The following is a 27,361-nucleotide window of genomic DNA, read 5'->3' on the forward strand; positions in this document are numbered from 1 at the left end:
TCAATATCTGAATAGCCCTACTTCTAATCTGCATTCACATTAGGAGGCTTACAGTAACTATAGTAATTGATATTTAACCCTTTATGTTCTTTTCTTAACTGAGATTCAATATATGTTTATCCTATCTTATGTCTTAGATTTCTCTCTGTGTGAACCCATATCTCTAAAACATGTAGTATTGTAAACCAATGCAACCTCAGTTTTAAAAATTGAATGAAATAGAATCTAATAATTCTTGTATTTCAACAGGAATAGTTATTCAATTGATATGTAATTAGTACATAGGTGTAGCCCATCATCTTTTTATTTTTTGTTGTTACATCTATTCTTTGTTTCTAAAGTTTTTCTTCCTGTTTTTGTTGTATTCATTAAATATTTGTGTTTATCTTCGATTAAAAAGATGAATGTCTCTCATTCAAAGCACTTGAGGTACTACATAGTCAGAATACCAGCTCTAAGTCATTACACATGAAAAAATTATAGTGTGATTTTAGAGCATAAAGTGTTCTCCAAGATATGACCCTTTGGCTTTTTCCATCTCCACTGTATTGAAGGTATTTAGCCATGTCCAACCATCATGGTCTTGCCTTTTATGCCCTACCACAAGCCAGCCCAGTCTGTCCAGATGCATATAAATAATAATGAAAAATGTAATTGAGTGGAAATTGAACTGCCTGAAAATGATTCTCCTTTTAATAACCTGATAGGTAATAGGTTAATTATTAAGAAGATATGGGATTACATCATGGAGACAGTACTCCCTGTCATTAAAATCTACCCCATGTTAAAAACTTAAAAATAAGTTTCTTCATCAAATGCCAATAAAATGGGTATGGGATTTGTGATAGCTTGTAGAAAAATTGGAATGCATGGAAATGCTACTCATTCATTTTTGAGTAGAATGCATGAAAAACTTGGTATCCAGATTTCCACAGATTTAGAGGGGAGGATGATTGTTACCAAAGAAAGTCATGCCCTTTTCACTGGCATACTTTAAGCTGAAATCTGTACTCTTAAGCATGGCCTACATGGCTGATCTGGAATCTGCTTTCTCTCTAGCCTTTGTTTTTTTCACTCCATGCCAAAGACCTGGTGCTTTGGGAACAGCGCACTACTTGTAGTGCCTGCAGATTGGCATGCCTGTCTCCTTTTGCTTTTGCTATTATCACCATCTGACAAGCTTTCTGCACAGGTAGACTTCTTTATCCTCCCCCTCCTCCTGTGTATTGTGTATACTGTGGTTATACCTCTAAAACACTGGATTGCACTGTTTTCCTTCCTCTCTGTTATAGGACAAGATCCTTGATCACAGGCCCAGTGTGTGTTTGGCCTGCTGTAGGTGCTTCACTGAGCATCATTAGTGAAAGAGAGTTGGGGAGACATTCACCAGATAATCCCATAGACATATGTAGTTACGAACTGTGTTGCACAGTACAAGGACCATTCCTAATTGGGGGATGAGGAAAGAGGGTTGAGTTAAGATCTAAAGGATTAGTGGAAGATAGTTGGATAAAAATGAGTAACATGAGGGTAAAGAGTCCCAGGTAATAGCTTATGTGAAGGTGAATAGTGTAGTTGGAATACCAGAGGGAGAGGCCAGGATTTGAGATTAATGTAGAAGTAGGCAGGTGCAGTAATATAATTGTACATAATGAAAATGTCTGAGCTTCACAGCTTGACAGACAGCACAGAAAGCCAGATCCTATTAAGGCTGTCCTTGTCTCATTCTTTGAGGTAAGGGATGGCAGATATGGAGTGCTTCAAAGCATTTGTTTGAACTAAGTGTCTATGCCTTTTAGTTGAATTGAAACTGGTTAAGTTGGTTGAGGATTAGGGCCTCCCGGGTGATGCATCAAGTTAAAGCAGAGCACTATGAAGCTAGCCACAGCCACTTCAGCAGGGTATCAATCCCCGGCCAGGAAGGTGACCCACATAGTGCAGCAGACCTCTCCTGTCTCACCCACTGCTCCACTCAGCACTGTTTTTCAGTACATCTGCCTCTTCTGCTTCCCACTCTGTCTCTGGTGAATCCTCTTCCCACCCCTGCATCTCTGGCCTGTACCCCACTTCTTGTATGCATAAATAAATAAATTCTTAAAAAAAATATGTTGGTTGAGTATTCCCAAACCAAGAATGGTTTTTGGATACAAGAGAGCTGACTTCATTCACCTAAAGATCTAAATTTGAACTCGGTGGAAACCATCTTTTCTGGCATTGTTAAACTGACACAAATCTGTTGCCTCTCATTTATGGAGAATTTCAATGTAGGAGAAAGAGCTTGGGCCCCCATCTTTATTTTTCATTTTTCATACAAGCAACTTTTGCTAATATTTCTAGTTCATGAAGTGATGAAAAGTAAACAGTTCTCTCAGGTGGTAAAACCTGAGCTTGGGTTTCTCTGGACCTTAGATATTGTTCTAGAGATTATTAACTGGAGATTGAGACTGTCTTCCTTGTAATAATCAAGATATTTCCTGCTCTTCCTAGCACTCTAACTGCTGCTCACTCACATTCTTCCGTTATGAGTTCTCTTTTCCAGCCTTACTCCACATTGTGATTGTTTCCTCTTATTGGGGGTCTTCATTCCACAAAACTTATTTTAGTTAATACAGAGAGGGTTGTTGGATATGAGTGGCTTACTCACATGCTCACCTAACTCTCGAAAGCTTGGAGACATGTTTCAAATTTTGAATCCAGTCCCAAATCTGTCTGTCTCTCAAGTATTTGTTGATATTGTCTCTTTGGTGTAGCTCCCCACAATGCAGTCTGCTAAGTTGCAGACTTGCCGGGTCATGTTCCATTAAGTTTCTCAAGTGCTAAATAAAGTGTTCATCAGAGTCAGTGGCATTATTTATTATCAGAAGATTCAGATACACTATGCCTTAGGTTTGTGCTGAATCTAGAATTTGCAGTTACTGGCGCCTTCAGGCCTTCCTAGTTATGAGATTCTGCTGAGCCATCGAGGTGTTAACCATGTTTTATATACATTTAGATTAAGGTACAGCAAGCTGACCTGCTGTTTCATTGTGGAGAATCAGAGCTGTTACCACTTGTGCTAAAATAACTTGGTTCTTTCATTGGAATTAAAGGAATTTGCCCTTCAGCAACTATAAAAGAATGAGTATCTAATTGTTGTATTTGTTTTGAAAGCACTTTAGTGCCAGAAAGGTGTGCCTGGTAGAGGAGATTGCTTTCCCTCTACCTGTCTATTTACTTAGTGACTGGCCTCAATATAAGCCTGTCTGTAATATCTCCTGCTCGGTGCTCCCTCACTCACTTCCCACCTTGCTCTATGCTTTCCAAGAGTTCTTCAAACATGTCTTTTTCTCTGGCCTTATGGGGTTGGTCTATTACCTCTACCAGGATAATTCTCCTTTATCTCCTACCCACTTTTGGAACAGTGAGTGCTTCTTCAACAGGAATTACCTGGGACACTTGTTAAAGTGCAGATTCTTTACTAGGTCTGGAAGGGACTTGAAATAGGATATTCCTGCCAAGTTCCCAGGTGAAGCTGGTGCTCTGGTCCTCAGGAACTCCTTGTGGGCATCGGTTTCATCAGCATCCTCTTTTGCACATGCTTCAGACATTGTACCCCTTTCCTTCATAAAGTATTCTTCACAACCTATGTTTTCTTTAATTTCTGCTACTTTCAGGTTATTGTTTTTCTTTGAACTAAACTATGAGCCTATGAGTGCAGGTAGCACCTCTGATTTCTTTTTTCCTCACTCTTGTTTCTCTCACAGCATATAGGGTACACGACACTCTCAGGGAGACAGATGGCTCTTGTATTGGCTCTTGACTGATTACATTTATTGGTCTGAGATAACATGGGGGTGATAAAACCCAGAGGTTTGGCCAAATGGTAAATACTTGGTTGTGGTCTTCATTATTTTCAAGTAATATGTTCAACTGTGATAATCCCATGGTGCATAGTACAGGTGTCACTCAGTGAAAAGGGATGAGTGTCCATCAGCTGGGCTTTTGACTTGTGGTTCCACAGTTTTATATGTTTGTTTGTTTTTTTTAGGTAAAATTCATATAACACAAACCAACCAATTTTAGCACACAATTCAGTGGCATTTTAGTTCTTTGAACATGTAATGTAGCCATCACCTCTGTCTAGTTGCAAGACATTTTCCTCAACCCCAAAAGGAAGCCCCATCAATGGGATGATCTAATTAGCTCAGCAGTTCTTTAACTTTCCTGTCTCAGTACTTCTTTGTGTTCTTAAAAATCATTAAGGACTGGTCCCTTCCTGGTGATGCAGTGGGTTAAGAAGTAGAACAACAAATGAGCTGCAGCCGCTTTAGTGCCAGTTCGATCCCCTGCCCTGGACTGACCACATGGCGCAGCAGGCCTCTCCTGACCAGCCCACTGCTCCCCTCAACAGTGTACTTCGTCGATCTGCTGTTCTTACTCTGCCTGTGGTGAATCCTCTCACTGCCCCTTCACCTCTGGCTTGTACCCCCGTTCTGTACGAAAAAATAAATAAATCTTATAAAATTTTAGCATTAATCCATGAAAAGTCATTATGCTACATTTTTTAAAATCTCATGTCTGAGTTATTCAAATAGAAAATATTTGGATCATAGTATCTTCATTCATATTATGGTCCATACATTTTGTTGTCAAAGAAGATGAGAAAACATCAGCCCAGACACATAGATGTACTTGGAAAAGAAAAAAATACTTTGATAACTTTTTCAGGTAATTTTGGATAGTCTTTTTTCTTATTATACCAAAATTTAATAGTGGTAATTTTTAAAACTTTATCACAGCACAGCAAGGAAAATGAAATCATACATAGGAATTTTTCATACATGATTGTATTAAAAACTATTAGTCTGTCTTGCAATTTTAATAGTTCTATTTATTATACATGAATTTTTAAAAAAAATATATTGGTCATTGGAAAATATTGGTACACTGACTTATGCAGATCTTCTGATGTGGAAAATTTCATCACCCAATATTTTTTTTTAAACACATTTGTTATAGTCACCAGTAATCTCACTTTTGAAAAAAAAATAATTACTGGAGGCTGTCAAGTTCATGGTGGCAGATCCAAGTTTTCAAAATTACATTTTTTTGCTTGAGAGAATGAATTTTATTGATGCAACAAATACTGTCACTTGTTTTCCTTCAAGTGGCAGACTTACTCGGTCTGTTTTTGAGAAGATAGCTGCCGAATATCTGTCAAACTCTGAATAACTAGTTTGACAATTCTTTCAAGTTAAAATGGAGTTTTAGGAAAAAGAAGGTAGCTTAGTTGCAATTCAAGCAGTTAATCAACTGCATACTGTACACAGCAGAGGTACAGTATGTATATATCCTACCTCATTGCGATATATATAAAAAAATCTATTCTAATGGCCAAAATTTAATAAAATTAATATATTTTACTGTTTTATCAAGGGCATTTTAAAGTAAAACTGGACTGTTTCTTGTTTTAGTTTGATCTGATATAGAATACAGTTACTGTTGCTCTAGCTTCAACTCATTGTTGTTTCTGCATCTCATGGAATGAATCCCTGACAAGGTGTGGGAGCTTACCCAGGGTTCCATGGACCAGGCTTTGAGAATGACTGTCTTAGCTAAAATAAAAAGCACAAGAGAGCATTCTAATAAGTATGCTCATTCTGGTAACCTCTTCAGAGGAGGGCTACTCTCAGGTATTTCACTGTGGGTATATTAAAGTACATTCACCTGAATCTATAGAACGAGTGTCTAAAAATCTGACAAGTTCTTTTAAAGCAGAAGTAACTTGAAAATTGTGCCTGTCTCTTATAAACATCTAAAAAAATTTTTATTAACTTAAGAATTAGAAGTAGTAAAGAGGCAAAAGTTAGGTAGACCTGCTGACAGTGTGGCCACCCCAGGCAGATGGGGATAAGGGTTGAGAACAGGAATGTAAAGTCAAAAGTTTCAGTTCATTTGAGTTATAAAATCTTGTGGGAGTGGAGATGAGACGTGGGAATAACTTGAAGGTGGAAGTAGTTGAAACTGAGACCTCTACTAGCTCAGGGATCTCTCCTAAGAGGCTTCACCCTCATTGAAAATGTGGACTAGATTTAAAAATCTAGATTTAAAAAATCTTTCCAGCACAAGGGTACAATACAGAATTTTTTTCAGCCTGATAGCTGAAAGAAAACTTAAAACAATATTCAGAATTATTTTACCTATATCACTAAGTGGGACAGATAGAATACTGACTGTAGAACATGTACGAAAACTATCATGTCTCGCAGTTCAATAAATTAATTACCTCTGTAGATAGTTTCAAAGTTACAATTATACAAGGAAACAATCTATGATGTACTAGAGCCAGTGGAGACAATTTATTGGAATATCAAAACCAATGAACTTCAAATCGTAACACAATAATAGGAAAATCCTATAAGAACCATAAAGTGATTACATTTAAAATTAAATAAAATAATTAAAAACACAAGGGGAGCTTAAAAATAACAGGCAGAGTTGGAAGAACATAGAGAAATTTAAAAAATCATTAAAAATTAAAAATCAGGCCCTCCCTGGTAGCGCAGCGGGTTAAAGCACTGCACTGAGAAGCTGAAGCCACTTCCGCATGAGTTCAAGTCCCGCCTGCCCCGGAGGTGACCACATGGTGCGGCAGACCTCTCCTGACCCGCCCGCTGCTCCCCTCAGCAGTGTACTTCATCAGTCTGCCTGTTTTGCTCTTCACTCTGTCTCTGGTGAAGCCTCTCGCCACCCCTGAGCCTCTGGCCTGTACCCCAGTTCTATATGTACAAATAAATAAATCTTTAAAAAAAATTAAAAATCAGTTGATAAATATCAGACTAAAACAAAGCTGGTAAGAGACTTAAGGGGAAGAGGTAGTATTTGAAAAGGTAATGATTGAGTGTTTTCTCCAATTGAGAGAAATTCAGTAATCACAGAAATTTCTGAAACAAGAAATACAACAAGAATCACACAAATACATCCCTAGAGAAGCTTTAAACCCTCTAGACAAAGGGAAAATCCATAAAGAACTCTTGAAACAACAACAGCCCAACAGCCATGGCCTGGGTGGCATCGAACAGGAGCAAATGAATGTGAGGACATGGCCTTCCCCTCACACCTAGTGTCCCAGAGAGCACTAGCAGGTGGAATGATAAATTCTTCTCCTTCACTGTTTTATTGTGAAGGTGGTTTTAGACAGAGAGCCGTTAGGTTTGCCATTTCATAGCCGAATGTCGTTTGTTCTGCTTATCTAAGGCCTGTCATTTTGGGCTTGATTACTCCAGTTGCCTAGGGAATTAGGCTTTTTTCTTACAGTTTTGGTTTAGATATAGAACCAGGTCAGCACTGCTTGGCAGTTGCCTTAGTGTACTCTGGCTTTTTGGACAGAAAATGAATTTTCTTCAACTTTGGTGGAATTGACTCCTAAGTTGCTGCTTTGCTGCTTTCTCTATGTGAATGGATATTTGTATTGCCATTTCTGAATTTAAATAGAGGCCTCTGCAGCTGTCTCTCCCTCATTTTGGTTGAATCCTGGGTTGGCTGAGTCACAGGCCTGAACACACTTCCCTTGTGGACAGTCACAGCAGAGTTATGAGTGAATGAAATGAGCGCTGGCAGGATGGAAGCATACACAGAAATAAGGACAGGCCCTCCCTGGTGGCGCAGCGGGTTAAACCACAGCACTAAGAGGCTTAAGCCCCTTCAGCAAGAGTTCCATCCCTGCCCACCCCAGAGGTGATGCACAATGGCACCGCAGACCTCTCCTGACCCGCCCGCTGCTCCCCTCAGCAGTGTACTTTGTCGATCTGCCTGTTCTGTTACCCACTCTGTCTCTGGTGAAGCCTCTCACCGCCCCTGGCCTCTGGCCTGTACCCCAGTTCTGTATGCACAAATAAATAACTCATAAAAAAAAAATTAAGGACAATAGAAAAAATGCTGCATGCCAACAAGTCTCATACTGTAGGCCTTTACCTAAGGCACACTACCCTCTATTTTATCACAGGGAAGTGGTCCTTAAATGTATCTTAACTAGGTCTCCAGACAGTCCTGATTCCTTCCTTTGATTCTCTCCTTAACTATCACCAATACGGACTTTTCCCTTCCCTTTCTTTAGCATTCTACCACTCAGTGCTTTGGGTTTTAAAGATCTAATTTCTTCAGAGAATGTCTTTCTTTAATTACTTTTCACTTTTTTTTTCCCTAAACCAAGCACACATACTGTTGCTTGAACAGTTTTTCCCTATCCTTTTCTGTGTGGGAACTAGGTTATTATTATCATTATTATTATTATTATTATTCCATTACTGTAATTGAAATGTCCACATTTCAATTTCTGCTGCATGCTCTTCCTAGAACTTAACTGGACAAGACACAGAGAGAAGCTGGAGGGAAGGTAGTCAGGAAATATAAAAGCTTTTTATTTTCATAATAGCTTGGAGCATGCCCTTCCTAAGAGGGGGGAAAGCAGCTGCCATGGCAACAAGTTCTAGTTGGTGGGAGGAGGTGGGGACTTTAGTGACTCTGGGAGTACAGAAGTCTGGAGAGCATGGAACAATAACCAGGAGCAGCAGTAGCCTCCAGCAGGCTTTTTGCTAGTGATTACTGCCATTTTTCATAATTGAAACTATATGTTATAGATAGGTGAGTAGGTTGTTTTGCTTCTGAGTGGCCTAGAGAGCTGTGAGCCAGCAGAACCATGAGTCAAGGACACAGACCTCTAAGGCCCCCTCTGTTCTTCAGGTTGAGAAACTATTCAGAGACACTGCCCTGCTCTTGGCACCTCAATGTCCCCTCCAGCCCATGCAAGTCTTCCTCCACCTCTCTTTTCCCTTCCTGCATGTCAGGCTTGGAGCTCCCTCCTGGCAAACTATAATCTGCCTGATTGGGAATTACCAGTGTGAATCTCCGGTCATCTAGAAATGCCACCTCAGTCACTTCCTGAGGTTTACCCTCACAAAGACCTTGGCATTGGATCCTAAACATGCAGAAGATTGCTTGTTTTTGACTCTTGGCTAGAACAGATCCTTGTCAGATTTTGTTCTGTCCCAACTCACACTGATCCAAACTTCTGGATGGACCTTAAACTGGGCGATCAGAAACATCAGATTCAGTAGTTAGCGGCAGCTTCCAAAAGGAAAAGTAAAACCAAACACACAACACAAATCCTAGAGAAGCTGCAGAACACACTAGACAGAGAAAATCTATCAAGAACTCTTGAGTAATAAATGGCCCAACAGCTGTGGCTCACAATTAAAAGTTGGTGTGTAGGACCACAGCCTGGTTATACCCTGTGCTTCTTGTATTGCTCACCCAGACTCCTAGGAGACAGACTCTTTCAGTGACTAGCTCATGGAATACCAGAGAAGAAGCTTAATTCTCATCAAGGCTATGATAACATTCTCTGCATGTACTCATCAATTCTACTCCTTGAGAATTCTGTATAAATTTGTCTTCATTTTCTCTTCTTCTCCTCTTTCTCCTCCTTTCCCTCCTCCCCTTCTCCTCTTCCTGCTTTGCATACCACTGGATTGCTTTCAAAACTCTTTCACCTCATGTCCACTTTGTCCTTACAACCTCACTGTGAAGTAGATTAGGGAGATACTATACTACAGTCTTTTTTTGGCCTCTGTGGCAGCCACAAACATTTATGTGGTGCCGTCCAACAGCCAGAGAAGTTACTGGGACAGATGGGATGTATTGAAATCAGTGGGGCTAAATATTTTAAGGTTGTGACCTTTTAGGTCTCATGGCCATCAACTTGAAAGTACCCCTAGGAAATATTTATTAATCACCTGGCCTTCCAGGTTGCTGAGCATATACTGATGAACAAGGTAGACATGGTTCTTACCTTCATAGACCCTGCAAAGCAGGTGAGGGGAGATGAGCATATTCCCCTTTTGGCCCATCTTTTTGGGGGTTCTGAGTAGACTTTGTTGTCCACCTTCACCAAAAAAAAGCCAGGAAAATTCACTCTTGTCCAGTTTCATAAGAGAAGGATTTAATATCTCAGTAGTATTTTTCTTTCTCATTAGATTTCCTGAATGATAAATAGGATTATAGACACAGTAAGTCCTTACTTAGCATCATGGATAGGCTTTGGGTAAGTGTGATTTAAGTGAAACACTGTGTTAATAAAACCAATTACTCAAATAATATCATTTTGCTCTACATCACCCAGTTTTGTTTGTTCTTCATGATCTTGACAAAATGGCTTTTTGCTAGGACCTGCTGTCTAGGAGTATGTTCATAGATTAGGGCTGTTACTTGTTTTTAAAAACATGGAAGTCAGGTGCCCTGCTTGCCTCATATGTCTTATTATTTACCTAATTGTTTTGGTCCACTTTGTTGGACACTAATTGTTATCTCTAGGTTCTCAATAAAATTACTAATCTATAAAGATTTGGGAGGTAAAATTCAGTGTCCTTACTAAAAAAAAAAGAAATGCACCTTAAAATAAGATAGGCATATTTTTGTTTACTACTTCTTAAAATGTTCAAAATAATAATAGACTTAGCAGACATACTAAAACTTCCCTGTGAAAATATAAGTTGATACAATTATCCTGAGTAGCAGTTGGTAACATGTATTGAAAGTTTTTTATGCTCTTCCATTTCTAACAGATCCCAACCTAAGAGTGGATCCTTTGCCCCTTAGGAAAGAATTCAGCAGAAAGCTCTGGTTATAGTTGAACCAAGCAAGGCTTTATTGGAGACTCATGTATGAGGAAGTCAGTGCCAGTCTGGAGAATTTAGGCTGGCTTCTCGAAAGGAAATAGGAGATACTTACAGGGTGGGTCTTTGGGGAGAGTTGGAGGAGATCAGCGTCAGAGCTTGTTCTGGGTTGGGCTATACTTGGGCATGCGCAGACAGGTTACACTCCAACTGTGCAAAAATTATGTATTCATTTCCCCCTTAATGATAGCAGCAAAAGAAACACTAAAAGTAAACTATTTTAAAATGGCAAACTGACATAAACTACATCTAGTGACATTAAGTTAATTCTTTTGTTCTTTTGTAAAGAAGATAGAAATATTTGATTCCATGGGTTTACTTCTCTGTAGGTATAGGGTGGAGGAGTCATATGTGGATGTGTGAAAGAAAATGACAGCCAGGTGGGGATGTGTTTGACCAGGTCTAAAGGTTTGTAGTGCTGAGACCATGTGGGAGACACATAGGTCTGAGTGTCCAAACTTGCTGCCTATTCCAGCTAACTAGTATGGATCACGGCCCACTCATGCCATGTGCCCTCAGGTCTGATGTCCGCAGCACAGCTGCAAACATTCTTCAGTTGGTCAGAAAGATGAAGAACTTTTCATTGGATGGGGGCTTCACTAGACAGTAAGTGTAGAATTAGTGCACGATGTTGTTAAAGCCATTTGCAACTTGTTTTCTTAAGCATCAGTTTTTATCTTTCCATATCATTTCTTGGAGAAATCTCATTTTGATCATATATGTGATTATCTGATGTGTTAATAATGATCTATCTGAATAGTACCTAAAGAGTAGCAGAATTCCCTCAGTCTTGCTCCTTCTCTTCCCTCAAATTTCCAAACACAAGTCATCATTTTAAAGGCTCTCTCTTTGGTTTGTTTCTCACCTTTGTTTAATGATTACTTAACTTTTTACATAACCCAACCAAATGCTGGGCATGTCAGCAACATTGTGGTATGGTTATCTACTATGTAAATATCTGGAAGGTATCCTTCTGTTTGCAAGACTGAGCAAGGCATCTGCTAGGGACATGTTTTCAAGAGGAGCTGCTTCCTAACTGGGTTGGGGCCACAGCGATGTCTTGGCAGAGGGAGCAGCCAGAAGCCACGGGTGTACTCAGGGTTGTGTGTAAAAATGGGTGGCAGGGATTCCAGTATTTACAGTTATACCAAACATATACTTGACACAGAGCAGAGCAGATCTGGAGCCACATCTCACCTTCACTGTCAGAATCACTTGGTCTCTGTGTTAACAGACTATCTGCTGTTCTCTGCTTAATGTTGGTTTTCTCACTTTGGATATCTAGTACCTGTATGTCAACACTATACTTTGTTTTGTTTTATAATTTGCTTTCAAGGTAGCAGGATTCAGGGAGTTTCCAGTTTTGTGCTTAATGAGGAGGATAAAGCAGGTTTTGCCATGTGTATGTTGCAGTAAGAACTCTGTTGGCATTATTCCCTGATGAATTGTTTTCGTGATGAAGGCAATAAATGTAAGTGAAGCATTTGTATTCACTTTTATTCTAACATGCACCATTATTGATAAACAGAATTATTATGTATGTACAAATAAATAAGATGAGATGCTTTATTTAGTCTTGAACTTCTATTGAATTTTTAAAGATACCAGTTTAGTAAAGGGAGAAGCTAGGAGCTGTTGCTACAGAGCTTCACAAGAAGGGGCAAGTAGTAGGTATAAAACTTTTCTGAGCTGTGAACAATGTGTTGTCTTTTTTAAATAATTCTGTTCTTTAGCAGTGGGCATACAGAATGCTGATGTACTGTATAAATAGTTCCATATGGATGTTGGTGACCTGGGATATTTTTCTTCTTTTGTTAGTACTAATAGATCTGCAGAACTTTCCCATGAATGTCAGCTCTTAGTGCCCATACTTGAGGCATCATAAACTTTTAAGGATCCTTCAAAATAATTGTTGTTCTCATTAATTAAATATCAATGTGTTATTCAAAAATTCTGTGAAAGCACAATGTAGGTTTAGAAATTCAAGTCAGTTGGGTACATTGCCCTCTGAAATAATACCAGCCCTTAGTCTTGTTTCAGACACATAAGAAGAAAGTAAATTACTGTCTTTTCTTTTTTAGGATGAAAGTTACACTGCTTTTTCAAAAAAGGGCTGTTCATGAGTGTGGGTTATTTCCCTTAGTTAATAAAGAAGATCTCCATGAAAGATGATGGATTATTCAGTAGTGTACATGTATGTGTTGTGGTGGGGGAGGAAGGAGAGTGTGTTTCCCTATCAATCTGTCAACCTCTCCTACCACACACACTACCCATAATCCTGTCTGTGGAATTGGATTCTTCTGCCAGAAAGGATTGCACTCATATCCATAGAAGCAGAAAGGAGGTTTGCATGTGATAAGAAGTGGATTCTCTGCCTGCTAGTGTCTTGAGTGTCTGTTCTTATTGGAACTGAGCCACATGGCCTTGGGCCAGTCCCTTCACCTTTGTCTTAGCTCTCTTGTCCTTGCTATTTCATTTGAAAAATGGGGCTGGTAATATGGATCTGGTTTTAGAAGATTGCTATTTAATTAGAGACTGTTAAAATGGTTAAATTCAATGGACTCTAAAAATGTTTACTTGACATGTTTAATGCCATGCTGTTCCTGGGGGCCTGGTGGGCAGGGAATTAGTGACTGTGGCCTGTAGCTCAGGGTTGACTCAGCATTCCATTTTTCCTCTGAGTTTCCTACTTGAAGTCAGCACAGTGACTAAGGGGAAAAATTGAATAACTTTGGAGACTTAGCATGCTAACACAGACACAGGTGTAAAGACTCAATTACCCAACACATTTTAGTCACTCTGGGAAGTAGGAAAAGTGCTATATTCTGGTTTTTACATAGCTTGGCTTCATTTGTTAGGTTTTACCTGAGTTTGTAAAATTCTTTTCCTTCATGGAATTTGAGCATTTCAATCTGAGTAATTGAAATCTTTCTGATTCTGTAGATTGGTGACTGATACCATCTCTATGATCACAATTGTCTGACTGATTTTCACTCATTTACTGGAAAACAAAATTTTTACGGTGACCTGCAAGGATTTGCCACCCCAAGTTATTATCTCTGTAATAACTTGGCCATCTGTTGCCCCCAGATTACTCTGCCACAGGGATACCAGCTTTCATTTGGTGTTGGTAGCATACAGGATGCTCCTACTTGAGCCGTCTGCATCTACTGTTTGCTCTTCCTGCAACTTTCTTCCCAGAGAGCTCCCTGGCCTATTCCCTTCCTCCCTCAGGTTGTTAGTCCACGCCTCCTCCTCTGACCACCAGGTTGGAAATTGTAGACTGTCCCCCAGTGCTCCATTTCTCCCCTATATTTTATTTGCTCTTTGTTCTACCCCCCAAAGAATGTAAGCTTCATAAGAACGGGAATTTCAGAGGTGCCTGGTTTGTTCACTGCTATACTTATGCAGCACTTAAAGCAGTGTCTGGCACGTAATAGGCACTTAAAAATATTTGTTAATTGAAAAAAGTAGATGATGCACTGTTGGTCTCTGTGCTGGGTCACCTTGTACCTCCTTCCTTGGTAGAAAGTCCTAAGGCAACTTCTCCAAGGCCTGCCTTTTTGGACAGTGCCTGCTAGCAGGTGATAGGCTGAGACACTGAAGGAAGTATTGCCATCAACAGGAACAGATGCTTTCTCAGCACTTGATGACATCAGGTTGGCATGAACATATGCAACTTTCATACCTCCTCTATTTATGCACTGGCATTTCTCTCTAGATTTGAGAACATACGCTTCAAAATAAATAAATCAGTGATAATGAATGTGAAAGGATTCTGTAAACTGTAAAATGCTTTGCAAATGGTGATTACATTGGATTTTAGAATTGATTGTTATATAATTTGAAATAGTTTAGTAATTTTCCAGGAAGAAGTGTTCCTTGGGCCAGCTTCTCTGCAGGTCTTTCTGTATGTGAGGGCTGTTTTTCCTCCTCTGGGTCTGTGGATTAGATCCAAGAATACAGCTATTGGCTGGAGCCTGACCCAATCAGGACTAGAGAGAGGAAGACTAATCAATTAACCATGAAATCTAGGAGATATTCCTTCCATGTGCATAAGACTATTCAGTACCAAGTATCAGAGACAATGTAGGGCAGATAAAATTCTAGTTGGTCTGTTGTACTCTCTAAATGACTGTGACTAATTTAGAAAAGCTAGGTAGATTAGCAGCAAAAGTAGAATTCTTGTAAATGAAACCTGGCTTATTCCTGAATAGGTCCAGTAATGTCCATGATCTATATTACTTTTCTTACTGATAGGAAAACTTGTAGGTTTTCTGCTGTTGGTAGGCAGAAATGAACCTGATATGCTGTTTGCCTTCCGAATATCCTTTTAAAAGATTCTCTTTGCCCATGCTGTCTGTAAGATCAGTCTACATAGAAGAGAGGCAAGTCAGACAGAGTGTAAAGATATGTAATGCATATACATTGCATTTAGGACCAATAGCTCTGAAGTCAGATATTAGACTGTCTTGCTTCAAATTCTAGCTCTATGTCTTGTTCGTTTGTGCTTTTTTCTGAATTGCCTGAGTCTCTTCATGTGAACTAGTAATAGAACTTACCTTGTAGAGTTATTATAAAGGTCAAATGAGATAATCGATAGAGTGTTTCATGTGTGACTCACAGCCAATGCTTGCTTAATGTCAGTTGCTGTTATAATTGATGACAGTCTTAATAATCACAGACAGGCAGAAAGTAAAGGGATTTCAGAAAAGGATAATATATAAGACAGTGCTATAGGAGATACAAACCTAGAAGGTATCATGGAGACTGGTATGACACTGTGAGTTAATAATTCACTATATAATGTACATTTGGTAATGCATATATAATATGTGCATATTATGTGACCTTTGTAGCTTTTACATGATCACTGTGGCCAAGGGCAGCTACCTGCTTTGTTACCTGCTGTCACTGTCAAGATGAGAGGCTCTGTTCATCCCTGGAGGATGGCTCCCAATTCCGCAAAGTATCCTTACACGAAAGTTTAAACCAATCATTTAGTGCAGCTGACCCTTGATATCCTTAGAAGAAGGTGTCCTTCCAAGGCATACATGTGTTCATTTTTTTTCCCCCTGAACACCTGGTTTGGGCAAACTTGGTGCTAGACACACAAGTTACTGTAATCCCTGTTCTGTTAGTTTCTAGAAAGTGGGAAGATGGCCAATGGCAATTCCATGAAAAAGGACATTCACTAAGATCTTGGAACGAAAATTAAGACATTTGAGTTATATCAAGAGATATAGCTGGCCTAACATTGGGCATCTAGAAATGCCTCTGAGGAAATTAGAGTGACAGCCGAGAGGGAGATAAAGAGGAACTGCATGGCTTTCCCGACCAGGGGGATGCAGATTTGAAGGAAGGTATCTAAGCCAAAGAGATTTTCTAGCCTTGAGGTTAGTAAACAAAAGAGGGACATGATAGAGAGGGGCTGAAGAGGTAAGATCATGCAGGATCTTGTTGGCTAGTCAAAAGTTTTCAATTTTCTATTAAAAACAGTCAGAAGCCTGTGTTTTACAATCAGGTAGTGTGGAAATAGAACTGGCTACACACTCAGATTTTGAAAGTCTTGCTTTAGGTTGCAGGCTGTACGTGAGATCTTGACTTTACTGCGCTCACCCCGGTCTCTTTCCTTTTCACTGAACAATGTGCAGCATGAAGTGGGCCTCTGCAAGTGGTGTTAAAGTTGTCATATGTGATGTTGGTCAGTACTAAACGTCTGAGTAGTGATATTACATAGAAACTGAATATAGTTTCTATATTCCATCATAAGCAGAGAAGGCTTTGATAGTTATTCTGGTTACTCACAGAGCTTTGAGATCCTTGGATGCAAGCAGTGCAGCCTGGGACAAACTTGTGGCCATAATTATCATTGTCTTGTGCTGTGGAAACGATTTGGTATGTTTTCCATTTGGCCCCTCCTCCTTTTTTCTTAGTGCGCTCTCCTCACTCATTCTTACTGTGTTTATGCTTTCTTTATTAGGAGATAGCCTTCTGTGTGAGCTAACTATAAATGGAATGCTGTCACAATTGGGGAGCATCTCGTGATTTTGTCAAGCATTCTGCCATTTCTTTACTGCAGGAAGGGAAAAAAATAATATTTAGTCCAGTAATACTCATGCAAGCATAATTGTTTCTCTCTCTTCTCTCTGTTTTTACCCTTACTTCCAATTTAGTAATATGGGTGATGAATAATGGAATAGTGTATTTTTTTGTGTAGATTATAATGACTACTTTTTTCTTTACAGACTTAAACTTATAATTATTTCATATATTCTTTCTTACGTGGGTTTTCTGAGGAATAAGAATGCCTCTTTTAGCCTAGGCTGAACTGACCCACAGTTGCGTGGGGACACCTGAGTGCTGAGTGAAGTGTGGGCTTAGTGGCCACCCTCATTCCCCTCCTGCTCTCCCTCTCCTTAGCTTTGTGGCCATGGACAAAGTGCTTAACTTCTTTTGCTTCAGTTTCCTCAACTGTGAAAGAGTAAAAACAATCTTGCCTCCTGCCTAGACAACCATTCCCAGAAAGATGTTGAATATTGTTGGTGAGCATGACCGTAGTCAATACACAGAACAGTTATTTTAAACTTTCACTCTGGTGCCAGTCTTTGGGGCTGCCCAACAGTTATATTTATGACTCTGATTAGTTTTCTTGGCAGAAACGTCTCAGCACAATCCAGCTGGGTCCTACCCCCCCATGTCCAGGTGGTAGCCAGGCAGTGCAGACATAGTCTGTTTGAGTCGAAAACATGCAGCCAGTGATGGGGAATTTCCTCATCACCTCCCAGCATATGCTAAGGATGAACTTGAATTGGTGAAAGGAGCAAGATTATTAACCCTGGGAGTGAAACTTGCCTGGTCAGACACACACACACACACACACACACACACACACTCACTCACTCACTCACACACACACACACACACTCCAAAAACAAACTGTGATTCCAACAGCTTCATTTCTAGTTAATCTTTCTTAATCCCAGAACTTGAAGCTTCGCTACTCCCAAGGGGACAGTAGAAAGAGAATGGTGATACTATAGCTTACGTGCCACTTTCAGAATTGGTAAACTGGGATCTACCCACAACCTGCATGTGCTGCAGAGAATCTACTTTAGCCTCATAAGGCATCCATCCCTCAGTCCGGAGGCTCATGTGAGAAGCAAGCAGTTGGTGTAGAAATCTCTCACAGAAGTGACTGGGAACACAAATATTTAGAAGGGAGAACAATTTGTGAGACCTCTGATCAGGAGACTGTTGAGAACTGGGCTTTGCAAGGAAGTAGGCTTGGATAGTTTCAGGAGGGCTTGCCAGGGAGACCAGGGACACGTTGATGCCATGAGGGCAGAGTAAGTTTGGCAGGTTTGCTATAGCTTCCTGTGAGAATCTCAGCCTGTTCACACCAGGACCACTTTCAGTAAAGAGAAGGGAAATAAGTAATAATATATTTTGAACTTTTCTATTGATTTGGAGTATTTCATAATAATTTCTAAAAAGAAAAGATAAAAGAAGAAAAATGCAAATAGATCAGGCATTATAAGCCCTTAAAATACAGTTAGAGGGTATATGTCTCCTTACTTCAGCCAGGTTTCTAGAGGATCCTGGACAGGATCCCCCCTGACCTCACCAAGTTATACCATAGCTTCTGCTGCCCCCACTCCCACTATGACCACTACCTAGACTGGAACAGTGACAATAGCAGCTGTCTTATATTAAGCTATTATTTCCTGCCAAGATTTACTCACCTACTCTTGCTTAATCCGTCTTGGAAGTTTGTGAGGGCAGGTATTACTGCTCCTGTTTTGTGAGAGACAAATGGAGTTTACAGATGCCCAGTGACTTATCTACTGTCATAGAGCTGGGAATATTTTTTTCTGATTCCACCCACTGTACAGAACTGCCTCTCTGTCTTTTACTTATATTTGTAAGTTAGAGCTAATATTTGTATTCAGTATCCCTAGAATAATAACACTTTTCAAATTACAGGTCATGGCATTTCAATAGATTGTGAAATCAATTTAATAGATTTTTTTAAAAAAGAAGAGTAGAAAATATAATTCATCACACTTTTCCTGAAACTTTTGTTTCTGATATATGTGCACATGTCTTTTTTTTTGTCTGTGTGTATGTGTATTTTTATATATGCACTACTAGTGAACTGTTATATAGGAAAATATCTCTCCTATATTGGATCCCTGTCAGTCTGAGAGCTACTATACCAGAATTATGAAGGTAAAATTAACATTAAAATTGGTTGTGGAGCTCCTTGTCAACTCTCAAACACCCTACAAGTCTTTATTTTCCTTATTTAACACTAGAATCTAAAGTTAACAAATAATGACTGGCAGATAAGCACTGCTGTGCTTTTACTCCACCCACCCAGCCCATCACAGATAGTGCTAATCTGTCACCACACCGTGTCCACTGGAGTCAGTATCCAGCTTTGACATTCCTCAATATAACACTTGTTCCAGGCCTTCAGATGAAAGCTGGGTTTGCAACACTGCAATAGGTTTATGCAACTATTGGGTTGCATCTGAATCAGTCTGTGGTTCTGCTGCATTGCTTAGCACTTACAGAGCTCTGGCTCTCATTTAAATGCTAGGAAAATAGATGTAATCCCTATGGAAGCATGGGAATCTCTGCATTACAGGCTCTGAGAGGGTTGGCTATTGTCTACTTCCCTTATAATACTCTCCCATACCATCCTCATTTATCCCCACTTGCCTCTCAAAAGGGTATCAGACCAACCCAGAGTCCCATTCCATTTTCCCTAGAAACATAGACGTTCTCTGGTCAAGTCCTATTCATTAGATCATGCTCTTTCCTCATTAATTGCACTTTATAAGGGAAATTTAGGGAATCAGGGGTACAGACCCCCCAGACCTGAAGACATGTCTCTCTGGATCTGTCCTACTTCTCAACTTTAAAAAAAATATATTTTATTAAATGATATAAAATTATCTAAATGATATAAAAAACTTTTTTTTCAACTTTTTTTTTTTGTACATACAGAACTGGGGTACAGGCCAGAGGCTCAGGGGTGGTGAGAGGCTTCACCAGAGACAGAGGGGGAGCAGAACAGGCAGATCGATAAAGTACACTGAGGGGAGCAGCGGGCGGGTCAGGAGAGGTCTGCCACCTCCTGGGCAGGTGGGGATCGAACTCATGCAGAAGTGGCTTTAGCTTCTGGGTGCAGTGCTTTAACCCGCTGCGCCACCAGGGAGGGTCCTAAATGATATAAATAACATATTTTTTAAAATATTTTATTTAATGATGTAATATAGACATCATTCTTCACATCATACATTTTCCCATCTCAGTTGTAACCCCCGTGGAATTCCCATCACCACTTCACCTGTGCCATCATCATAATCCCATGTGCTCTTCTTGCCTCAGTTTTGATTCTGTAGCCCTTTCCACTTTCATACAATGTCTCTGGCTTATAGTTGTTAGTTAGTTTTCATTTTTAGTTTATTACAGTAACTTTTTTCTCCCTGATCTCTTACACTCCTGTTGGGAGTGAAACTATCCAGTATTTTTTTTTTTCTTTCTAGCTTATTTCACTAAGCATGATCCATTCCAGCTCCATCCATGTTGCCACAGATGGCATGAGTTTATCTTTTCTGATTGCTAAGTAATATTCCATTGTGTATATGTACTACACCTTGATCCAGTCATCTTATTTTTGGGTTATAAATAGAGCAGCAATAAACATAGGGATGCAGGTGTCCTTTTGAATTAATGTTTTTGTGACCTTTGGGTAGATACCTAGGAGTGCAATTACTAGATCATATGGGAGGTCCATTTTTAAGAAACCTCCAAACAGTTTTCCATAGTGTTTGTACTAGTGTGCATTCCCACCAACAGTGCAGGAGAGTTCCTTTTTCTCTACATCCTTGCCAGCATTTGTTGTTGCTAGTTGTTTTAATATGCGCCATTCTCACTGGTGTGAGAAGGTATCTCTTTGTGGTTCTGTACAGCAAAAGAGACATTACACAACAAAAAGACACCCCACTGATTGGGAGGAAATTTTTGCACAGAATACTAATGATAAAGGACTGATCACAAAGATATACAAAGAGCTGACGAAATTCAATAAAATAAAGTGAACAATCCCATCAAAAAGTGGGCAGAAGAGCTAGAAAAAACACTTCTCCAGAGAGGAAAAGCAGATGGCCAACAGGCATATGAAAAAAATGTTCAACATCACTTGTAATAAGAGAGATAGAGCAAACTTTTTTTTAATGTATTTATTTATTCATACAGAATTGGGGTACAGGCCAGAGATGCGGAGAGTGAAAGGATTCACCAGAAACAGAGTGGGGAGCAAGAACAAGCAGATGGAGGAAGTACACTGCTGAGGGGAGCAGCGGGCGGGTCAGGAGAGGTCTGCTGCGCCATGTGGTCACCTCCGGGGCAGGCGGAAGTGGCTTAAGCTTCTTAGTGCAGTGCTTTCACCCGCTGTGCCACCAGGGAGGGCCCAGAGCAAACTTTTTTTTTTAAAAAAGATTTATTTATTTATGCATACAGAACTGGGGTACAGGCCAGAGGTGCAGGGGCAGCAAGAGGATTCACCAGAGAGACAGCAGGGAGCAGAACAAGCCGACTGACTAAGTACACTGTTGAGGGGAGCAGTGGGCAGGTCAGGAGAGGTCTGCTGCGCCATGTGGATAACCTCTGGGGCTGGTGGGGATCGAACCCATGTTGAAATGGCTTTAACTTCTTAGTGTTGTGCTTTAACCCACTGCGCCACCAGGGAGGACTCCAGAGCAAACTTTTAAAGGTCACAGATGGAGTGGGGTCTTCCCCAGGTTAAAATTAAGTATGGAACTGTTTTGTTTTGTTTTTGCAGCTTGCAAAGGAGGTCTGTAGAATTAGCAGTCCTCTTGAAGTACCCACAAAATAGTCTATGTGGACCTCAGGATCTGATAGACATGTCAGAAACTCCCTTAGTTGGTTGTACAACACATAAGAAACTTTTGTGTGTGGATTTTAAGTCAAGACTCAACACGACATTCTGGACTGTGTGAGGAGGAGCCCAAGTAGCTCAATTACCAACCCAGAAATCTGGCTCTCTGTGTTTTATAGACCTCACTAATGAATGGTCCCATGGCCTGTGCTGGACCCTGCTTCCCAGTGCTCTGCCAGCCTGCCTCCCACACATCTGTAAATTCATCAAGCTATGATAGATGGCTGGTGCCAGCAGAGGCGAGGTCTAGGTCTCTCTCTCCAGGATACGTAAAGACCTCCAGGCATTAATAATTCATTCTAGAGTAATGAACATAGCCCTACCAAGTTGTGAGCAGTAATAATCAAGTGACAGGTCAATTTATTATTTCAGTGTGCCAAAAGAAAGTGGTAGTTAGTAATGAAAGGTGCAGATTTTGTCCCCAAAAGTTTCATAAGACTTAGACAAATGTGTTTTTTAAGTTCTAAAGTAAAATGGTTATTAAAAAGGAAATGAATTATTTTGGGTACCCCCAGGTCTATTTATATTCAGAGTTGCTTACCCATAATTACTATATCTTTTTGTTTTACAAATGCTTTGGGCACTGGGTCCTGCAAATCAGAGTAAGTATTACTCATTATTTAAGTTTAAGAAATGTAGCACAGCTCCAAACTGTGAAATGGGAAGTTGTATAGAAGAGAAACATTCCCCAAAAATCATCAGTAATAATTTGAAGTTTGGTGAGTAAGTAACTGTATTGAGAATAATTGTTTTACATATATTTAGAAACTCCTATTGTCTTTAAAACCTCAGCAAGCATTTGTTCTACTTCTTCTGGCCCAAGAACTGTGCTTAGCAGTGGAAGGATCAGCTAAGATAAGCAGAGTTTCTACCTTGAGGCAGTAATAAATGAATAAAATATAATAAATACAGGGACAGGCCAAAACTTCTGTCCTCACTGAATAGTAGAACATTGAGAAACACTAGCCAGAGACTGCAGAAAGGAAGGCAGTCATTGAACTAGGCCTTGCCTATGAAAACTTTGCTAAGCAAAGAAAGAGTAAGAGCATTCTAGGCAGAGAGGAATGATGAAGTCACAGGTGTGCAAGTGGAAAAAGAATGGATAATAAAGTATTATAGAGTGATTACTACATTTCTGCATGTCATCACATCAAATCTGTTCAACAACCTCAGGAAGTAGGTGTATTTTTCACCCCAATCTTTCCCCATTTTGAGATAAGGAGGTCGGCCAAAGCTTAGACTTAGACATATTGAGTCCCTTACTCAGGGACCTGCAGCTGGGAGTTGGCAGAGTAGGCCTTAAGGGTAAGTTGGGAAAAGGTAAGCTATTTCATAAGTATTTGGACTTTATATTAAAAACAATGGAGCCCACCAAGGGCTTATAATCATCATTATCAGAACAGTCAAAACAATAGAAGTATTGCTAAATGTTTTAAGTACTCCTTGTCTTTGTGTTCTCTCCCAAACAACCCAGCAAGATGTGAGGTCTTTATAGTCCTTGCAATGGAATGACTTGGTGAGAGATGAATTGTAGACAATATCTATCTGGTGGTGGCAGCCAGAATAATGTTGACCTTGGAGATAATAGTTAGAGTGCCTAGTTGGAACTTAGATGTTTATAGTGTTGAGAAGCATGATAGTGAAAAATGATAATCATCCAAAACATCTTTATTTACTGACCTACAGTTTAAAAGTAAGTTTATACATAGCTTGTTGATTCATTTACATAGGGATTTTTGTGACAAGAAGAGTAAGTCTAATGACTTAGCCCACTTGAGAGGGGAAGCCTGAGGGCATGGAATTCACTTCCTGCACACCGAACCTGATGTTGAAAGTGATGTTATTACAAGCAGCTTGTAAATACACAACTTGCTGATTGATGGAGATATAGAGATAATGTCTTTCCCCTTTGTTGGATAAGAACTTTAGCATCCGCATTAATGCTTTCATACTAGAAATATGATATAGTTCTGGGTAGAGAGGCAAACTACAGTAATCAGTAGACGTTTAAACAGTGTTTGTTTATGGGAAGCAGAAACAGGCCAGGATATCAGTGGTGACTCTTCTTGTTACAGTGGTTGCTTGGTGATCAAAAAGCAACATTTCCCCCTAACCCCCACTCCCCTGTTCCCCAACTTCACTGTTCTGTGCCTCAGTTAAGGGTTCATAGATTTCAGTACCTCATGAAATTAGACTCTTAGCCCTAGAAAATTACAGAAAAGTATACATCTGCGATAAAATTGGTTGATGTAATATTTCAATGAAGTTTCTATTTCAGAACCAGCACTTAAGGCAGTAGAATCTTTTCACCTCCTACAAAATAGAAGTATACAAGAGAAACAGTGCCAACGTTTATAGAATTGTATGAAAAAATACTTAGTATAAATAGCGATAAATGCTAGGGGAATGTCTGTGCAAACTGCCATTTTTGTCCAAATTCTCTCTAGTTTCCAGTAATGAAGTTTCCTTCTACTAACAGGTGATTTAGAGAAGTCCCAGACACTGTCTTAATAATACTGAACAATCTTCTAACTTACTTGTTGGCAAAAGACAATTTGTATATTTTTTACATACAGTCAGCAAATGAACAAATGAGAATGTTATAACTAGGTCATGGTGGTCTGAGTGTGGAGTTCAGATACATGTTTTGAGTAGTTATTTATCCAAAAATATGCATATGTGTTTAACAAATTGCTCAGACCCAACTAATGTTGATTGTATGTGCACAAAATCTAAGGACTTTGACTGTAAGTTGCAATGTAAGTCCTGTACATGGACATACATTAGTACATTTTTATTTGTTGATGCTACATCTTCACTTAATATAAAACACATGTTTAATGTGGGACTTTGATGCATAGAAACTAATGTACCTAATTTCTTAATTTCATTTTAAATGCCCAGAGTTACCCATTTTAAAAATTAGGTCTATTCTGCCTGTGATTATATTAAAGCTATTGAGAATTTTTATATTTGCATGAAAGAAAAATGCTAATGATCACAGTGTTTTAAGCAATAGCCAAATATAAAAGTTGTAACTAAGGAATTAGCAGTTACCTGGGTTTGCAGAGCAGGTCTTTGGATGGTAAAGATTCACTTTTTAGAAGGTGGTTTCTTTGGTTGGTTGTGTTAGGCAAAATGGGAAAGGTAAGGAATATCCCATCCTGAAATAACAAAATGGCTTCAATACTGGAGACTTCTGAAATTTCAGTAGATGAAAATATGACTAGAAAAATCTCTTAGGGACTCCTAGGACATCTTGATGCTGTTGCAAGGTCTAGCCTGACCTGTGAAGAGTCTGAAGATAGGAGAGGCCCAGGGAAGTCAGCTGTCTTTTCCCATGTTGTGCCTCTCAACCGGTGCCTCTTTTTTTTCCCTCCCTCCCAGTGTTGCTAACAACCACAAGCAGAATCTGATGACTGTGGCAAACCTCGGGGTAGTATTTGGACCCACCCTCCTGCGGCCTCAAGAAGAAACAGTGGCAGCCATCATGGATATCAAATTTCAGAACATTGTCATTGAGATCCTCATAGAAAATCATGAAAAGGTAATTGGTGGCTTTGAGTGAAGAATTCACTTTGGGGGAAACTGAGTTGGAATTGGCATTCTGTTTTGCCTAGGGTTTGCATGGCTAATGGCTCTTGAAATATGATGATGATGAAATTGCTGATAGTGGTAGTCCTTGTGGTGGTGGTAATCATTCAGTGATGGCAGCGGTGACAACAGTGGTGGTTATAGTGGTGGCAGCAGTGGTCAGTGACATTTATTCCAGCTGGGAACTATGTTAATAAGTACTTTATGTTGTCATTTTATCCTCACAATAAACCAAGGAGGTATTATTATGGGCCATATTTTAAAGATTTCCTTTTACCATTTTTTTTTATTTTGTTATCTTTTTAGAATTTTATGGTTTTGTTTTTTATATTAGGGATATTGAACTGTTTTCACATTACAGTTTTATTGCATCTGTGGTGTAGTGGATACAAACTAATTCATAGTTGCCTTTGAGTCTTATAAATGGTGCATTCTTTCATACAGTTTGTGTATGTGGGTGTGTGTATGTATATTTTGGCAGAGGTCTCTCTTTTCTTTCAGGCAATTAGCATGTTTAGTCTTTCTTAAGAAGATCTCCCTCACTCCACATAATGAAGGATGTCAACACAGAGTGGCCCTTACAAAACTGGGACAAGGATCATGAAGCTTTACCCATCCTTCCAGCTCCTAGAAGCAAATCTCTAGGCAGCTTCTCAGAACCTGTAGGGTCCCTGTAGGGCACCATTTGAAAACCACAGCACTGGAAAATAATAATAACAACAACAACAACAACAGCAATAATAATAATAAATGGTTTACTCAGGAGGATGAGTTAATTGTGGTAGATAAGTGCAGAAACTGACCACTTCTCACTACCTGCATTCACAGCAGTATAAGATAAGCCACTGGAATATAATTGGATTTTTAAAGAATCTCCAGGTTTATTTTGCTGCACCTACTTTTTGCCTATAATGCTGGTATTAGCTTCCAGAGTGAGATCTTTGAAAAAATATTAGGTTATATCATATTAGTTGTCTCCTAAAACTATCCAGTAGTTACCCATCTCACTGCATAACAGTCAGAGCCCTTACAGGACCATTGGATGCCCTACACAGGCCTTCCTCTGTTATTGACCTTATCTCATTTCCTACTGTCAGCTCCTTTATTTTGCTCCTCTGGCCACCTTGACTGAATGCCTTGCAATTCATGTACTCACACACAGCCCACATTCCCACCTCAAGGCCTTTGCAGTTGCTGTTCCTAATGCTGGGCACACTTTTCCTCCATCTAAGTACACACTGTGTTTCCTTTCTTCTTTCAGGCCTCAGTGAAGCCTACTCAGGTATCTCTGAAGTACCATCCTCTACCTTCTTGATCCCACTTTGCCTTTCTCCATACCACTTACTAGTTGTACCCTACAATATAATTTACCTATTGATTTGATCTGTTGCTTTTCTGGCCTGTACAGGGATGCATGCTTCAAAAAGCAGGGGACTTGTTTGTCTGTTTTGCTCATTGCCTTGTCCTCAGGCCCTTAGTAGACAGTGCATATGAATGAACTGACTTCGGGGTAGCTAGTATCCAAAATGGCTCTCTGTAACTCTTATTTCTTGCTATTAACTCCCTAAAGTACTGTGAATATGGAATCCCGATATTGGGTCCAGTGTGACCAGTAAGAATATTGATCGCAGTCTTATCATAAGACATTGTAAAATTAATGGAGTATGACTCTGGAGACTTATCACAAAAGACCTTGTAGCATTTTCTTTATGCTTACACGCTGAGCTGAGCACGCCATCAAGTTATGAGGGTGTCACACAATCCTCCTACCAAAATCTAGACCAACTTGCCAGCCATGTATGTGAACTCTAATTGGGTCTTTCGGAGATACAACCTCAGTTGACAACTTAAATGCAGTTTCATGAGACCACAGTGCTGAGTCTTTCCTGGATTAGTGACCATATAAATTGAAAAGAAAGTAAGTGTTTATTGTTGTTTCAAGCTTTAAAGTTCTTTTTTTTTTTTTTTAAGATTTATTTATTCATACAGAACTGGGATACAGGCTAGAGATGCGGAGGGTGAGAGGATTCACCAGAGGCAGTGGGAGCAGAACAGGCAGATCGACGAAGTACACTGCTGAGGG

At 39.7% G+C, this 27,361-nt stretch overlaps 1 protein-coding gene across 2 annotated transcripts in view; it reads left to right on the forward strand.

The window, feature by feature from the left end:
• Positions 1 to 27,361, forward strand: part of ARHGAP26 (Rho GTPase activating protein 26) — a 415,883-nt gene that overhangs the window by 283,815 nt on the left and 104,707 nt on the right. For both annotated transcript variants that reach the window (XM_004686837.2, XM_012727989.1), the window contains exon 18: positions 25,072 to 25,231. In XM_004686837.2, coding sequence (XP_004686894.1) covers positions 25,072 to 25,231 — 160 coding nt within the window. The remainder of the gene's footprint in view (positions 1 to 25,071; positions 25,232 to 27,361) is intronic.

Source organism: Condylura cristata, unplaced genomic scaffold (genome assembly GCF_000260355.1).
Source record: "Condylura cristata isolate star-nosed mole 26May11 unplaced genomic scaffold, ConCri1.0 scaffold00021, whole genome shotgun sequence".
Lineage (NCBI taxonomy): Eukaryota > Metazoa > Chordata > Mammalia > Eulipotyphla > Talpidae > Condylura > Condylura cristata.